The sequence below is a fragment of the Amborella trichopoda genome, chromosome 2 (genome assembly GCF_054954075.1).
Source record: "Amborella trichopoda isolate Santa Cruz 75 chromosome 2, AtrichopodaSantaCruz75HAP2 v2.0, whole genome shotgun sequence".
NCBI classification, from domain to species: domain Eukaryota; kingdom Viridiplantae; phylum Streptophyta; class Magnoliopsida; order Amborellales; family Amborellaceae; genus Amborella; species Amborella trichopoda.
In genome coordinates this window covers 38,027,232-38,042,910 of record NC_142337.1, presented here as the reverse complement: position 1 = coordinate 38,042,910, position 15,679 = coordinate 38,027,232, and the positions used below count along the sequence as shown (strand labels likewise).

Here is a 15,679-nt window from a genome sequence, read left to right as displayed (position 1 = left end):
AAAACTCCCTAAAAACTCCCAAAACTCTTAGGCACCCAAATCCGCATTTTTTAACATTGATCATGATATAGAATAATAACTATTAAAGAAAGTGCATTAAATGTGTTACATTAATAAGACTATAGACGAATTACAAATATCTACGGTACTATTTAAAGCCATGTAATAACCACCATCATGAAATACTATAAATCTTAGGGATGCGTGGGCAAATCGAGCATTTGATCACAATGCTATTTTGCTTAGTTAGTAAATAAAATCTATCTCAATAATCCAATTAGTTATGCTCTCTATTCACATGCCAAAATGTATTACATGTTTGGTTGATGACTTGACGTATTTGTTTTTTGATTTGGCCTTGTTGAGTTTGTGTATCGTTTCTAGTCTAGACTTCTAGTTTCCTACAATGATATTTGGGATTTCAAGCATTTTAATGTCTTACAAGTTACAATCTCTTTGAGACTTGTATTCGTAAATCTGTTATATGATTGTACTATTACATTTTCGTCTATTTCATGAGGAGTTTGAGGCTCTAAAATTGCCCTAAAAACTCCCAAAGACTTAAAATCATACCCTAAGAACTCCCAAAGACTTAAAACTCCCTAAAAACTCCCTAAGACTTAAAACTCCCTAAGACTTGAAACCATGCCCTAAGAACTCCCTAAAAACTCCCTAAAAACTCCCAAAACTCTTAGTCACCCGAATCCGCATTTTTAACATTGATCATGATATAGAATAATAACTATTAAAGAGAGTGCATTAAATGTGTTACATTAATAAGACTATAGACGAATTACAAATATCTAGGGTACTATTTAAGGCCATGTAATAACCACCATCATGAAATACTATAAATCTTAGGGATGCGTGGGCAAATCGAGCATTTGATCACAATATTATTTTGCTTAGTTAGTAAATAAAATCTATCTCCATAATCCAATTAGTTATGCTCTCTATTCACATGCCAAAATGTATTACATGTTTGGTTGATGACTTGATGTATTTGTTTTTTGATTTGGCCTTGTTGAGTTTGTGTATCGTTTCTAGTCTAGACTTCTAGTTTCCTACAATGATATTTGGGATTTCAAGCATTTTAATGTCTTACAAGTTGCAATCTCTTTGAGACTTGTATTCGTAAATCTGTTATGTGATTGTACTATTACATTTTTGTCTATTTCACGGGGAGTTTGAAGCTCTAAAATTGCCCTAAAAACTACTTAAAACCATGCCCTAAGAACTCCCTAAGACTTAAAACTCCCTAAGACTTAAAACCGTGCCCTAAGAACTCCCTAAAAACTTATAAAATGCTTAGGCGCCCGAATCCGCATTTTTGAACATTGAACATGATATAGAGTAATAACTATTAAAGAAAGTTCATTAAATGCGTTACATTAATAAGAAAACTATAGACGAATTACTAATATCTAGGGTAATATTTAAGGCCATGTAATAACCACCATCATGAGATACTATAAATCTTAGGCATGCGTGGTCAAATCGAGCATTTGATCACAATGATAAATAAAAACTATCTCAATAATCCAATTCGTTATGCTCTCTATTCACATGCCAAATGAAATAGAAAATTTATAAAGATATTCAAAATATCTTACCGGCTCAAACATGAACGGAAGAATGCTCTCAGACTAGAATTAGCATCATGTAGAACAACCTCCCCAAAATCAAGAAAGAATTGAAGAATGGCCTATTATAAAACATAACAGTGTAAGGGTAATTAGCGTAGCACTCCATTCCTATATCAAGAGATTATACAATAGATCAATTAACCGAATGACAATATGAACTGAAAATTCAGATCAGCTAGTCACTCTTTCAGCAAGTACCACTGATTTGCTTTTTTTTATCATATTTTAAGTCATGCTTGTATATGCAAGGAGAAGGAGCAAAAGAGGGAACAGAAGCACGAGCTAGGGAACATGGGTTGAGAGCAGCAGCAGAACCCATGTACAATGTTCCTAAAAACTAGGTTAAATCTCTAGGAGCATAAATCTCATGAGGAAAATGGTGTTCATAGCTTCCACAACAATCATCGAAGTTGTTTGTACTAATGGGTAATTGATGAGATCCTTTTCCAGGTTCCTAATTGGAGCTTGCCTCAAGGAACTAATCTCCCAGGAAGTATGATTGGGAGTGGGAGTTTCAGCCAAAGACAAGATAAAGAAAGGGGGTTGAGTGACGGGATAGCAAGGTTACATCACCCAAGGCTATTCTCAAACTCCTTTTTCCCTAGGCTAGCAGGCATTTGTAACGGACCCTCATCCATTATCCAATGTGGGGAAATTTTGCAAGAGATAAGGAGCTCGCCCTTGTGTGGTACAATATTGTATCTTAATACATGTCTCTTCAACTAAGTTCATGTGCATAAGGACATCAATACATAAACTCTATCCTCAAATTTACCTATCTATTTTTGTTGAGTTTTTTGGAATTACAATATTCATGGTAGGAAGGCAGGAAAGATTAAAGCAAGTTTCCTCCAAGACGAGAAATAGAGGACATGAAGCATCACTAAGTTGGGAGGAAGCATGATACATTTGTGATTTGGCATTTTGCAGCGGTTCAACAAAGGCTTGAAGCATGTAGACAGAGAAATTTTGTATCACAGGACAATACCTAGGGAAGTTATAATTATTGAGTACAAAAGAACTTATGCTATCGGCAAGGCAGCAATGGTGGTATATTGTAATGGGGTTGGGCATTTGATGGCGACATTGACTATTTTCAAACCCCCAACTTAATTTTGGTAAGCATAGCTGCGCTTGTGGTAGGAAAGACTGCAAGGGGATTTCCTTCATGCAGGGCAGCGGAGGGATGTTGCCTTGATGGTGGCTCTCTTTTGTTGAAGTAAATAAGCCTTTTGGCAATGGGACATAGATCCATTTTTGGAAGAAGAATTGGTAGGGTGATGTCAGCTTCAGAGGGTTATGATCAACTACTTTTCAAATGCTATTTTTTATTTTTCCATGCGTGAGAATTTCTAGCCCATAGAAGGAAAAACTATATGGGGTCACTTCACATATTGTAGGTAGAAGCACGCTAGTTTGGTACAACAGCTGCTTCACCTTTAAGAGGAATTCTCTCTTAGACCATGTTGCAGTTATTTGGGCATGCCACATCTATTTTCAGTTCTTAACAGGTATATATTCCACCATAAAAACAGCATTCACACACGTACTACACACCAATTGATGGTAATTCCTTCTAAGAGGCGCTACCTCACCTACTAGTGCCGCACTAGGTAGCTTTTAACACAATGGATGTATTGGGAAAAGAGTACAAAAAATAGCAGGGGAGGGGGGGGGGGCGCAAAAATGGAGCCCTACACAAGAACCTCATGGGTTCCAAAAAATGAGTCTCTTTGAAAAGGTAATCAAATGGTGTATTTCATGCATAAAATAGCAAAAGTAAAGATGAATGGGAGGGCCGGAAAACTCAGGTTGCGAATGACGTAAGAGTTGTTGATGAGGCTCTGTCTTTGGCAAGTGCATAGGCTTCGGAGTTGGTTTCCCTCTGAGTATGTCTCCATGAGATTTGTGAGGCTGAACAGCGAAAGAAGATCTCATTGAAGACGTACTGCAAAGGGAGCCACTCCTGAGGCCCACTCAATAACATTGCATTTGTCCACTTCAATGATGAGGGAAGGTTTCCAAGCTGGGTCAAAAGCTCTAAGGCCTTCAAGGAGTGCAGTGACCTCAGTTACTGCCAAATCCGTGATACCAATGTGTTTGGAATAAGATTACACAGTATTCCCCACTGAGTCTCGAAATAAGCCTCCTACCCTTTGGCGGGCCCAGGTTGCCCAAAGAGCAGCCATCAAAGTTTAATTTGATTTGATCTGGATTGGGAGGTCGCCAGAAGGAGCTGGAGGTTCTAGTGAGGTAGAGAAAGATGAGGGTCTGCCAACTTTGGTTGAAGTCCGAGGTAGCGATGTGCTTAAAGAGCTTGTTGTTCTTGGCCCAGCAGATAATGGAAGCTCAAAGGGAGTCGGTGAGGTAGTCAAGTAATTTAATCTTGCCTTTCAACCCAACCCGATCCAATTTCGATCAACTCTTGGAGGTATGGCTGAGTGGCTTAAGGCATTGGTTTGCTAAATCGACATGCAAGAAGTGTATCATGGGTTCAAATCCCATTTCCTCTGGCACGAAAGTAGAACGGGCAGGTGAAATCATGTGAGAGAAAGAACCTCTAAGTCCCCTTCGAACAATTGGCACAGGACAGAATAGCACTAGTTAGACTTAGTTATTAGGAGCTGAGAGCCTCTTTCTTGCTCTTGGTGGCGTCTATTGTGAAGAAGATTCTGCAATTTCTCTCTCCCAAGGTCCACAACAGGCCAGATACCGCTGTCCGGCATAGGAGCAGCCCTGGTTTGAGCCAGGGGGGGAGAACAGCTGCTGGAAAATGGGGGATAGATTGGGGGGGCCAAGGGGGGAGAACAGCTGCTGGAAGGTATGGGGGATAGATTGGGGGGTTACCCACTGCCATCCAAAAAAATGTAGCATATCCACCCAAAGAGCCTGAGCAAGAGGGCAATGAAGGAAGAGATGAGGATTCGATTCCTCCTTGTTGAGGCACATAACACATATGTTAGGGAGTTGAAAGCCTCTCCATTGAAGCTGGTCCACCGTTAGGGCTCTTTCCGAGACCGCTATCCATGTGAACCATCTCACTTTAGAGGGAGAGAGATTAGACCAGGCCCAGGCAGCAACAGAAGAGGAGAGAAAGATAGCTTGGGCCTGAAGCACTTTGAAGAAGGGTGAGACTGAGAAGATTCCCGAAGGAGTGGGGGCCTAAACAAGGGCATCCTGGCCCTGGCTAGGAAGGAAGAAAGAATGTAGCAGGGACGAGAGGAAAATGAAGTTGGCTTCCTCGCGTTCCCTCAGAGGTCTTCAGAATCTGTGGCCCCATACTCTGGTCCCTCCTATGGAATCAAAGTATTCCGCAGCTATCACCTCTCGATCCGAGGCCAGAAGACACATATTATGAAACCTTTCCATAAGCGGGAAGTGGCCCATCCAGAGGTCCAACCAAAATCAGATCTTGTTGCTGCTTCTGGCTCGGAATCAATTGGGAGCCTTGAAATGAGTGAGAGACTGATTAATGGCTTTCCAAATCCCAGAGGAATTGTTAAGCCCACCCTTTAAACGGATCCAGGTGGAATTGGGGATAAGGTATGTCGATGAAAGCACCTCTCTCCAAAGGTCGTTGGGGTGGGTGGCAAAGCGCCATCACCATTTACCTAAAACGGCCAAATTGCAAAGCTTGAGCCTACAGATGCCCAAGCCGCCCGCCCAAAGAGGTCTACAGACTTTGTCCCATGAGATGAGGTGGAATTTGCGACCACCAACTCCCAACCAAAAAAATTGCTTCATGAGTTATTCTAACCGTGCGAAAATCGAGGCAGGCATAAGGAAGAGGGACATTTGGAAGGCTGGAATATTTGATAGGTTCCCCTAATTAAAGTCGTGTGGACCGCTGGAAAAAGAAAGAAACCTACCCTTCCTTATACAAAGGGGAAGGCCAAGGTAGATGAAAGGCAGATGGTCGACTTTGCAGCCCCATCGAGATACTAGGAGTTCAACAGAGTGGCTGCTCAATGCAACCCCCATCATAGAGGACTTGGCCATATTAACTCGGAAACCCGTTGCCATTTCGAAGCACTTTAAGAAAATTAACAAGGTGTCAACCTACTGAGTCATGGCATCACAGAAGAGTAGGGTGTTGTTTGTGTATTGGAGATGAGATATCACAGGCCCAAGGGCCCCTGAGTGGAAGCCTGCAAGAAGGCCAGCTTCATAGAGGCCCGAAATGGACCAGTTGAAGACCTCAGCCGCAATAGCAAGCAAGGGGGAGAGAGGGCCTCCCTATCTCAGCCCCCGAGTAGAGCTGAAGAAGCCTTTAAGAGAACAGTTAAGGAGGATAGAGAAGGAAGCAAATGATACACACCCACTGATCCAATTGCGCCATTGGGGGCCAAAGCCCATTCTGTCCTGGGTCCAATCGAGAATAGACCAATCTACATGGTCGTACACCTTTTCCCAGTCTAGCTTTATGGCTAACCCTAGGAGTTTGGCCTGGTGTCGTGGGTGGAGACACTTGTGAGCAACGAGAGCTCCATCGAGGATTTGTCGGTCATTAATGAAAGCACCTTAGGTAGGTGGCCTGGAAGACAGCACTTTAGATAGTAGCTTATAGGAAGAATTAACCAGGCTAATTGGCCAAAAGTCTTGGAGTTCTTCCGCCCCTTCAACTTTGCGGATTAAGGTGATGAATGTGGCATTTATTGCTCCATGGATGACACCCATAGAGTGGAATCCGTTGATGGAGAGGATATCGACCTTTAGGGTATCCCAAAAGGAATGGAAAAAGGCGACCGGAAATCTGTCCAGGCCAGGGGCCCAGTACTAGCCTACCTCCTTGACTGCTCTGAGGATCTCATCCTCAGTAAAGGGACACTCAAGCCAAATGGCTTGAGCTAGAGGGATAGACCGGAAGGATAGGTTGGCCATGGAAGGATGAGGGCCGATGGGCTGGGAGAATAGAGTATGAAAGAAATTGATGACGGCCTCTTCTACAAGGGAGGCTGGTCGATGATGAGGTTGCCTATTTTGATATGAGTGATGGTGTTGTCCCTGCTTCAGCAATTAGGAATCTTGCGGAAGAAGGCGGTATTCAAGTCACCCTATTTCAGCCACTTAACACTGGATCGTGGATACACAAGAAGATCTCCTCTTTGTGAAAGACTTCTTGGAAGGAAGCTTTACAATTAGCCCTATGACTCCATTGGTCTAGGGTGAGAGGGCGGGTTTCTTAGATGACATCCCAATGAGCTATTTCACTGAGGAGGGAAGCTTTATGTTCGCTAAAGTTTCTAGTTAGATGCCTAGCCCAGCTTTTAAGCGGATGATTTGAGGAGTTGAAACTTACGCTGCAGGCAGAAACCGACAAAACCTTGGACTTGAGGCTAGAAGGAGTTCCACTAAGATGGGACAAGTAAAAGGATAGTTATTGGGATCTTTGAGCCCAGTTAATTCAAAGGGGAAGGGTTTGGGGCCTCAAGGGGCCAGATTAGTGCCAAGAAGGATTGGTCAATGGTCTAAAGTAGGTTTAGGTAGGGCTAGAGCGATTGTACAAGGAAAATAGCCATCCTAGTCCAGTGAGATTAGGTATCAGTCAAGGTTAGAGAGGGAGGGATTTAGTGAGTGGTTCGATCAAGTGAAGGTCCCTAAAAAGGAATGTTTAGCAAAATTGTTTCTAGCCACAAACTCGGAGAAAGAGACCATGAAGGGGGCGGTGTGGTTGTCGTTGCGCTCAAATAAGCCACCTGGTCACATTGAAGTCCCCTACCAAGCACCATAGAGGGCGCAAGAGGGATGAGGCTAGATCCAATTCCTACCAGAAGAATAGGATTGCTACTGAGAAAACCCCGATGCTCGCGGAGGAGAGGGCATGGAGGGTTGGGTCCCAGACGACCCATATTCCTTCTGAGGCGCCCACTGCTAGTAAAGAGCCCATCAAACTCAAGCCAGTGGGTGGAGGGTATGAGATGGGACATGAGGGACTCAATCAATGGCAAAGTTGACCCTAAAGCGAGGAACTCTGAGTGTTTCCAGTAGACGGAGACAAAAGAGCTGCAATGGTTGCCTATTAGCTTAAAGGATTCAGGATGGCAAGCATGGAGTGGAATGTTGGGGTTTAGAGCAAGATTTTCTGAGCTAAGAATGCAACGGATTTTTGGTCCATTTTCTAAGAGATAAAGATGCACCCCTGAAAGTGGGGAAAGGCTAATTGAGAACCCGAATGGCACGCTCTACAGAGGGGAAGGTGAAGAGCATCTCGCCTCCAAAGACCCTATGGCAAGCAAGATCAGATTCATTCCAAAGTTTCTTCCCCCAAGACTCGATGCCTCTAACGTCCCCTCTGGGGGGGTGGAAGAAACCAATCAGAGAATTTGCCAACGCATTGGTCAGCGCCGAGAAATGAAGCCTCTAAGCAAGATAAGGTGGGAAGGGGTCAGGAGAAAGGAATGGGACGAAAATCGTTGTTGGGGGAAGGGTGGGGTATGCTGAGAATCAAGGGGAATCAGGGTAGAGGCTTGGGGGTGATTAGGGATGTGTGAATTTGAGCGTGGGCGAAAGTGAGGTGTGTGTAGTTCTAGTAGAGAGGCAGGAGGGATGGGAGCAGAGTATGGCCTCGAGTTTGCTGGGGAGGTCGGGCCATAGATTCCTCATCAAGAGAGAGAGAGAGAGGTAGAGAGGTGGGCCGGGGATACACCACTATCATTTAAGATCGGGATAAGCCTTATTTGTTCGAAGGGTGTGGTTTCTACAAGGTCGCAACCTTAAACAATCCAATTAAAGCGTACCTTCAAATTTTATCATAACATGTAATTTTGTTGTAAATTTTTTTTAGCATTATCTCAAAAACTATTTTCATATCTAATTAGGAAATTTTAAACTCCAAAAATGGTTAAAATCAAGTAGATCTATAAACATATGAAAATCTTGAAAATGGATGGTATAGATAAAGTGTTGCAAGATGCACTATTTTTGGGACTAAAAAAAAAAAAAAAATTTAATATTCATACATCTCGATGTGGAGATGATCAATTAGAGGGTTTTTCAACATTAAAATAGCCTTTCCGATAGATTTTTGAGGTGCATCTGTGATTCTACATTTTAAGGTTGCAACCTTATATAAACTCTTCCCCTGTTCGAATCTTACAAAAGTTAAGTCCGACTTTAATTTTGCAGGATTCAATTCTTGCATCTCAATCCAATGGGATGTGTTTCCCCCTACTCTCCACGCGGCGATCTTTATCATGTAGCTCTCCCTAAACGACCTCCTTCAAAACTCTTTTCCTATACAACTTCCCTAAAACTCTCCTCTCTCAGCCTCACCTTCCACTTCATCGAATTTTCACAAGATAATCTTTTCCATCAATAAAAGAAGGTCACTATGGTGAATGCAAGATGTGGCAATTATTCTGGCAATTATCAAGATTGTGACCATATAATCTAGCAATCCATTACCTAAATCTCTAATGTGTGCATCACAAGGCTAAATGTTTACTCCACAAAGGGCAGAGTTTCCTATGAAGCTCAAATCAAAAGCATGGTTATCAAAAGAATCAGGGATTTTTCCTATATTATTGCCAGAAAAGTTCAGGAAATCCAGCAAAATATAATGTAACCTTCTTTCCTTCCCATTGTGTTTTTTCAAGACCTCCATATGAGGAAGATGATTGGCAATGGTCATGAAGCTGGTGGTCTCTACATCTTGACCTGCCTATTACTACTTCTCCTCAAGCTATTCAGTCCTATAGTACTGTCGATAGATATCATATTTGGCAGCAGGATCTCCTACTTGGCCATTTGTTCTTTCTATCATTAAAAATTGTATTTCTTTAGTTGATTACTTCTGCAACTATGTCAGAGCTTCAATGTGAAGTTTGTGGACTTTCAAAACATTGTAGAAACTCTTTTTTACCCAGTAGTAATAGAAGTATTATTTATTTTGCTATTATTCATTTTGATGTATGGATTTGGTTATCAATATAGTTTTTCCCTTTGTGGATCATTACTCTCGGTGTGCATGGATCCATCTTATGAAGACCAAAGATGAAGTTTCTGAAATCTTTAAGGTCTTTCATAAGATGACTCATAATCAGTTTGACACTAAAATAAGGTACTCATGTCAGATCAGGGTTGAGAGTATTATAATGGAGAATTATTGTCCTACATTGAAGAACAGGGCATAGAAAATCAAAATTCTTGCTCATGGACCCCACAACAAAATGGAGTGGCTGAAAGAAAGAATAGACACCTATTAGAAGTGAGTTGTGCTCTTCTATTGAGTATGAATGTACCCAAGAAGTACTGGTCTGAAGCTATGCTTATAGCATCCTATCTCATCAATCGAATGCCCCCTCGTGGTCTAGACCAAATCGTCCAATAAACTTCTCTAGATTATTCACATTTTAATGTTCCTCTTAATGTTTTTGGTTGTGTTTGCTTCGCGCATGTCCTTGGTCCAAATCATACAAATTTAGAACCTACATGCATAAAATGTATTTTTCTCGATTGTCCTTCCTCTTTGAAGAGTTACAAATGCTATGATCTAGTATTGGGTAAGAAATTTGTTTAATAGATGTAACCTTTTTTGAGTCTACTCCTTTCATCCCCACCTCTCTTCAAGGGAAGCACAACATAGAAGAGACCTCCCATGTTCCCCTTCTTGTTCCTATTTTTTCTGACTCAAGAGGACAGTGTAATACAGTCTTTTGATGTCAGAGCTAAAAAAAAATGAATTAAACGTCTTTACCTAAATGGAAACAAAAAGACATTGACACCACCGTTGCTAACATGCCTCGGAGCCAGTCTCGTACCTCTGATCTAGGCATTACTACTCCACTTTCATCAGTTCTTAGTGTGAACAATTGGATCTACCCATTGCTGTACGAAAAGGTAAACGTAGTTGTACTACTTACCGATTGGCAACTTTGTTTCTTACGAGTCCTTATCTCCTTCCTACCGTGTTTCTTGTGCCCTCTTTGTCTTCTGTTTCTATCCCTTCTTGTATTATAGAAGCTTTAGCTCATCCTATGTAGAAGGAGGCGATGTGTGAGGAGATGAGGGCATTACTTAAGAATGGCACTTAGGAGATGCTCAAGCATCCCAATGGGTTTACACTGTAAAGCACACGGCTGATGGTATTATTGACAGGTAGAAGGAAAGAGTAATTGGCAAGGGTTAGACTTACGGAATAGAATACTAGGAAACATTTACTCCTGTAGCTAAAATGAGTTTCATCCAAGTATTTTTGTGTTAGGCGGCTAACTTGGAGTGGCCCTTGCATCAGTTGGATGTCAAGAATGCATTCCTTCATGGGGAAATACAAGAAGAAGAGTGTTATGATACCTCCACTTGGGTTTCGTGCACCGACGTGAAGGGAAAGTTTGTAGACTCAGAAAGGCCATGTGTGGACTAAAATAATCTCATTGGGTTTGGTTTGAGAGGTTCAGTGGGATGGTCCAAAGAATTAGGTATACTCGAAGTCATGTGGACTACAGCTTATTTATTAAATATACAAAGATCAAAACCACAGTCCTAATTTTATACATGAAAACAATTGTTGTAACTAGTAATTGTCCTAAGGAAATTCAACAACTTAAAGTTTTTCTGACAAGAGAATTTGAAATCAAATATCGAGGCCTGCTGAAGTTCTTTCACGAAATTGAAGTAGCCAGGTGAAAAAGAGGTATTTTCATCTCTTAGGCGCCGTTTGGGTATCTGGAAATCTATTACTTGAAAATAAATTACAAGGAAATATGACATTTCCACTGTTTTGGTGCATTTTAATAGTAAGGAAATGGAAAGAGATTACCCGAGATTACCCAAGATTTCCCCAAAAATCATGAAACTGATTACACGTAGTGAGAGGTGAAAAATCTATTACACGCCTTGACGGGTAAACTTTGGGAAATCTTTCGCGTGCCTTACTCTCTCTGTGCCTTAATCCCCCGCTTAAAAAAATGCCAACTAGCCATTTTCGCTCTCTCTCAAACTCATCTGAGTAACTTACCAAAGCGACGCTTCTCTCTTCACTTGTAAGCCCTCTCTCTTGAGACCTAATAACTGGTTTGTATAAGGTATTCCTCCCTCTCTAAGCCCGTCCGCTTTCTCTCTTGAGCCCTAATAACTGGTTTGCATAAGATGCTCCCTCTCTTTTTAACCAGTTATTTTGGTGTGGATAAGCCCTACCTCTTTAGTCTCCTCCAATGCCTCAAAATTTTCTACTGCAATTACCAAACCTTCTAGTTTACTAATCAAACTTCTTCCCATTTTTAACTTGTACCATAAAGATTTTGAATTCGGTATCATAAATTTATTGCTTATTTGAAGTTATATGGAGACATTTGAAAGACTTCTATAATAAATAAATAAAAATAAGGCTTATCACAATAAAAATATGTTATTCCAATGACTTATCATGTTGAAACCAAAGTCTAATCATGTTAGAAGACATGTGATTCCATGTAAGTGCCAAATATCATGTAAGTGCCAAAAGAATGCAAAATAAGTAGGAAATGGTGTGATGATGACTTTAGAATGGTACAAATTATTATTAAATAATCTTTTTGGAATGGTGATGATGTTATTGTTAAAAAATCGTTTTGGGCTGGTGTGATGATGGCTTTTTGGAATGGTGTGATGATAGTTTATAGGCAAGTGCTGGTAAACTGTTGACAATGCATTTCCCATATTTTTTCTAGACATAGCCAAAAAATATAAATGTACTTCCCAGGTTGCATCTAAATACTACCCAAACAGTAACAATCTATTTGAAGGTAATGTATTACGCCAGTAATATATTTCACAGACAATATATTTTCAGGTATCCAAACGGCCCCTTAAAGGAAGAGTATATTGGATCTACTAAAAGAAACTAGAAAGCTTGGAGCGAAACCGGCTGACACACCAATAGAAAAAAACCACAAGCTTGATGACTAAAGGGAGAAGCTCCCAAGGATGTCGGTATGTTTCAAAGATTAGTGGGTCGACTAATATACCTCTCTCTGTCACGTCTAGATATTGCATAAGTGCAAATGTTGTGAGTGTGATTAGTCAATTTATGCACTCCCGCGAATTATTAACCTTGACGCGGCTATCAGAATATTCAAGTACCTAAAATCATCACCAGGGAGATATTGTTGTTTCCTGATCATGGGCATTTAAGGGTTGAAGTCCATACAGATGCAAACTGAGCTGGTTCAATTATAGATCAAAGATAGACATTGGGGTATTGTACCTTTGTTGGAGGGAACCTTATGACTTAGAGAAGTAAAAAGCAATTTGCAGTAGCAAGATCAAGTGCAAAAGCTGACTACAGATCCATGGCTCATGATGCATGTGAATTACTCTGGTTAAAAAATTTCTTAAAAGAACTTGGCTTTCCATTAAAATAGTCAATGTCCTTCTACTGTGGGGAACTTCAACTACAAATGTTCTAAGCAAGCTGGGCATGACTGATATCCATGCACCAACTTGAGGAGGAGTGTTGTCAACAATTAAGTTTTTTATCTTTGTCTCTTGTATTTAAGTCCCTAGGACATTTTTGTCATTTCCCTTAATTAAGGAGTACTTTTGTAGCTTTAGTTTTTTTACCTATGACTCTCCCTTCTTTCCCTCTTTATCACGTGACTTTCTATCTCACTTATATCTCCTCCAACTTTCTCTCGCTCCCGAGATCTTGATCTTCCTTACACTTTTTGATTCCTAACCTAAGAGTGCTGTATTGTAAAATAAATTTCAATATTTCATAGTTAGCCAAGAAAATAGACTTTTACGTCATAATATCTGTTTCCAAGACCGGAACTACATCTTTTAGCAAGATTTAGAGGCGTTACACCTTATACAAACCGCACCATATAATGAATATAGGGAACCACACTGCAAAGGAAGATTCAGGAACCAAGACAAAGGAATAGCAGAGTGATGACTTCCCAACATTTAATTTCGGGACTCAAATCCGCAAATGAGTAACTTTTTGCCACTCGTAAATGTCAAGGAACCACAAGACATGACACTATAGCTACTCCAATCATTTCATAATTTGGAGATATGAATAAAAGAGAAAAAAGAGAACTAATAATCACTTAGATGAAAAGGTAATGAGGTGGTAGTACCAGGTGTAGGAGACCATTTGACGTCTGGGCCTGAGACATGGCTGCGATGCACCGCTGGAAGAGCTTGTTCATGTGGGAATAAACCCTAGCGATCAGGTCCTCAGAATTCTCGTTCTTGCACATCTCATAGAGCTTCTTGACCTAAATATATCAAGAATAAACTATAAACAAAATTGAATACCAATAAATCAAAAGAGCAAAAGCCCTGTCTGCCATATAAAAAAGAAAGAAATGGATGGAATATCATTACTGATTCAAGAAGGGATGGATCGGTTGAGACATCATTTGCAGAGGAGTCCCTCGCATTCTGAGAGAGAAGCCTCAGATGAAACTCCCAGTCTCCGTTCATCGTCGCAATGTCAACCGAGAACAAAGCGCTAAGTGCGCTCTCAAATCTTTGCCGAGTTGATTTGGGGAAATTTTAGATGCTTATGAAGACAACAAATTGACTCATTGAGGTTTGGTGGGTCTGGTTGGTACTCTCTTTGGGCGACCCAGCCGGTCAGGTCCATCAGATCGGAGCTTGTTGGGCAGAGAGCTGGACCGACGCAGGGCCAGCCCTGGTCCGCATAGGACCAGCTCGATCCCAGCTTGGCCTAAACCGAACCATAGAGGTCGGGCTGGACTAATCGGGGCCTAATACATCTAAAGAAAAAACATTTTAAGAAAACGTCGAGCGTCCATCCATCCTTATCATAGCCCAGCCTAGCCCATTTGGCGTTTTCAAAGTAGGGCTGGGCCGGCTCATTTTCAGCCCTTTAAATGCTAGGTGGGCGTTAAAATATGGATGGCTTTTTTAGAAGGAAAAGGTTTATATAAGAGACCGCTTTATAATTGTAGATTTAAAACAGGCAAATTCTACTATTTCAGTAACCTAATAAAGTCAAATTCATAGTTCACATAGTCTACTTTGTGATCCGGAACCAGTTTTTGATCCAAAACTAGTTTGCTTACCCAAAACGCTGCAGAAACCCTGTTTTGATCTACATTTCTATAGATACCCTATTTTATCAAACAATTCATTAAAAATAGTAGAAAAATCTGTTTGGACCCTAATTTTCTCTGAGAGCTTCACAAGAAGCTGAGGAACACACTTGATAGAAAAACTTAAATTTCGACAAGTTTTGGTTTGGGCGACATGGGGCGTGCCGCCCAGGCGACACAACCCAGTTGCCCAGATCCGAAACCTCTGAAACATGTTTTTGACTGAGTTTGCTGGTCGGTTACGGGAAGAAATTCCCCCTCCCCCCCCCCCCCCCCCCCCCCTTTCAGCATCTTCCAGGGCCATTTAGAGGGGGACGGAGAGAGAGAGGGGGAGACTTCAAAAAAAGAAATGCTAGAGAGAGAAAGCCCAGATCTACCCTTAAGACACAGATCAGATCTACCAAAGACTTGCTGATCGACATCTGGACCAGTAAGGCAAGAGGAACCGGTTCTGATACGGGTGAGCTCTAGAAGGCTCGTAAGTATTGGGCCATCCAGCCCAGTCAGGTACTCATTCTCATTTCATTTCTTCTTTATTTTATTTTATTTATTTGTTTTGATCTGATTTTGATTTGTTTTGATTGAAAATCGTATTTTGAAATGCTTTGGATAATGCTGACTCCGCCACAAATCTAAGAACAGATCTGCTCTTTCTTAGAAGATCTGATCCCATATCTGAATTTGATTATTCCCATGCTCTTTACCATTTTATTTCCTTCATTTTTCATTAGTTTAAAGTGTCAGATCCGAGAGATCTTCATTCCAAGATCTCTCTGATTTTTCATGGTAAATAGTTTGGCGCCCACTATGGGGCAAATCGAGCATAATCCGAGCCTCAAAATTTCAAAAATCTTAGAATCTTTCGAAACTTTGCAGGCATACTCTAGTTACGATTTTGTGACTATTCCCAAAGTTTCAAGGCGAAATAAAATATTTAAAAAATACAAAAAAAAAAAATTTCTGTTAGATCTACAGTCCCCTCCTCTCGCT

General features: G+C 41.0%; 1 protein-coding gene across 9 annotated transcripts in view; it reads right to left on the bottom strand.

Annotated features, from left to right (window-relative positions):
* LOC18421486 (AP-5 complex subunit zeta-1) overlaps positions 1-14,107 on the bottom strand; it is a 63,879-nt gene extending 49,772 nt beyond the window's left edge. For 8 of the 9 annotated variants that reach the window (XR_016050563.1, XR_016050562.1, XR_016050566.1 and 5 more), the window contains exons 1-3: positions 13,956-14,107; positions 13,706-13,846; positions 1,614-1,705 (exon numbers count right to left, since the gene is read on the bottom strand). Coding sequence is in view for 1 of the 9 variants with exons in the window: in XM_006826471.4 (XP_006826534.1) it covers positions 1,614-1,705; positions 13,706-13,846; positions 13,956-14,054 (332 nt within the window). In the remaining 8 variants the exon portion in view is untranslated. The remainder of the gene's footprint in view (positions 1-1,613; positions 1,706-13,705; positions 13,847-13,955) is intronic. The other variant, XM_088860060.1, reaches the window with a different exon arrangement.
* Between the last annotated feature and the right edge of the window lie 1,572 nt (positions 14,108-15,679).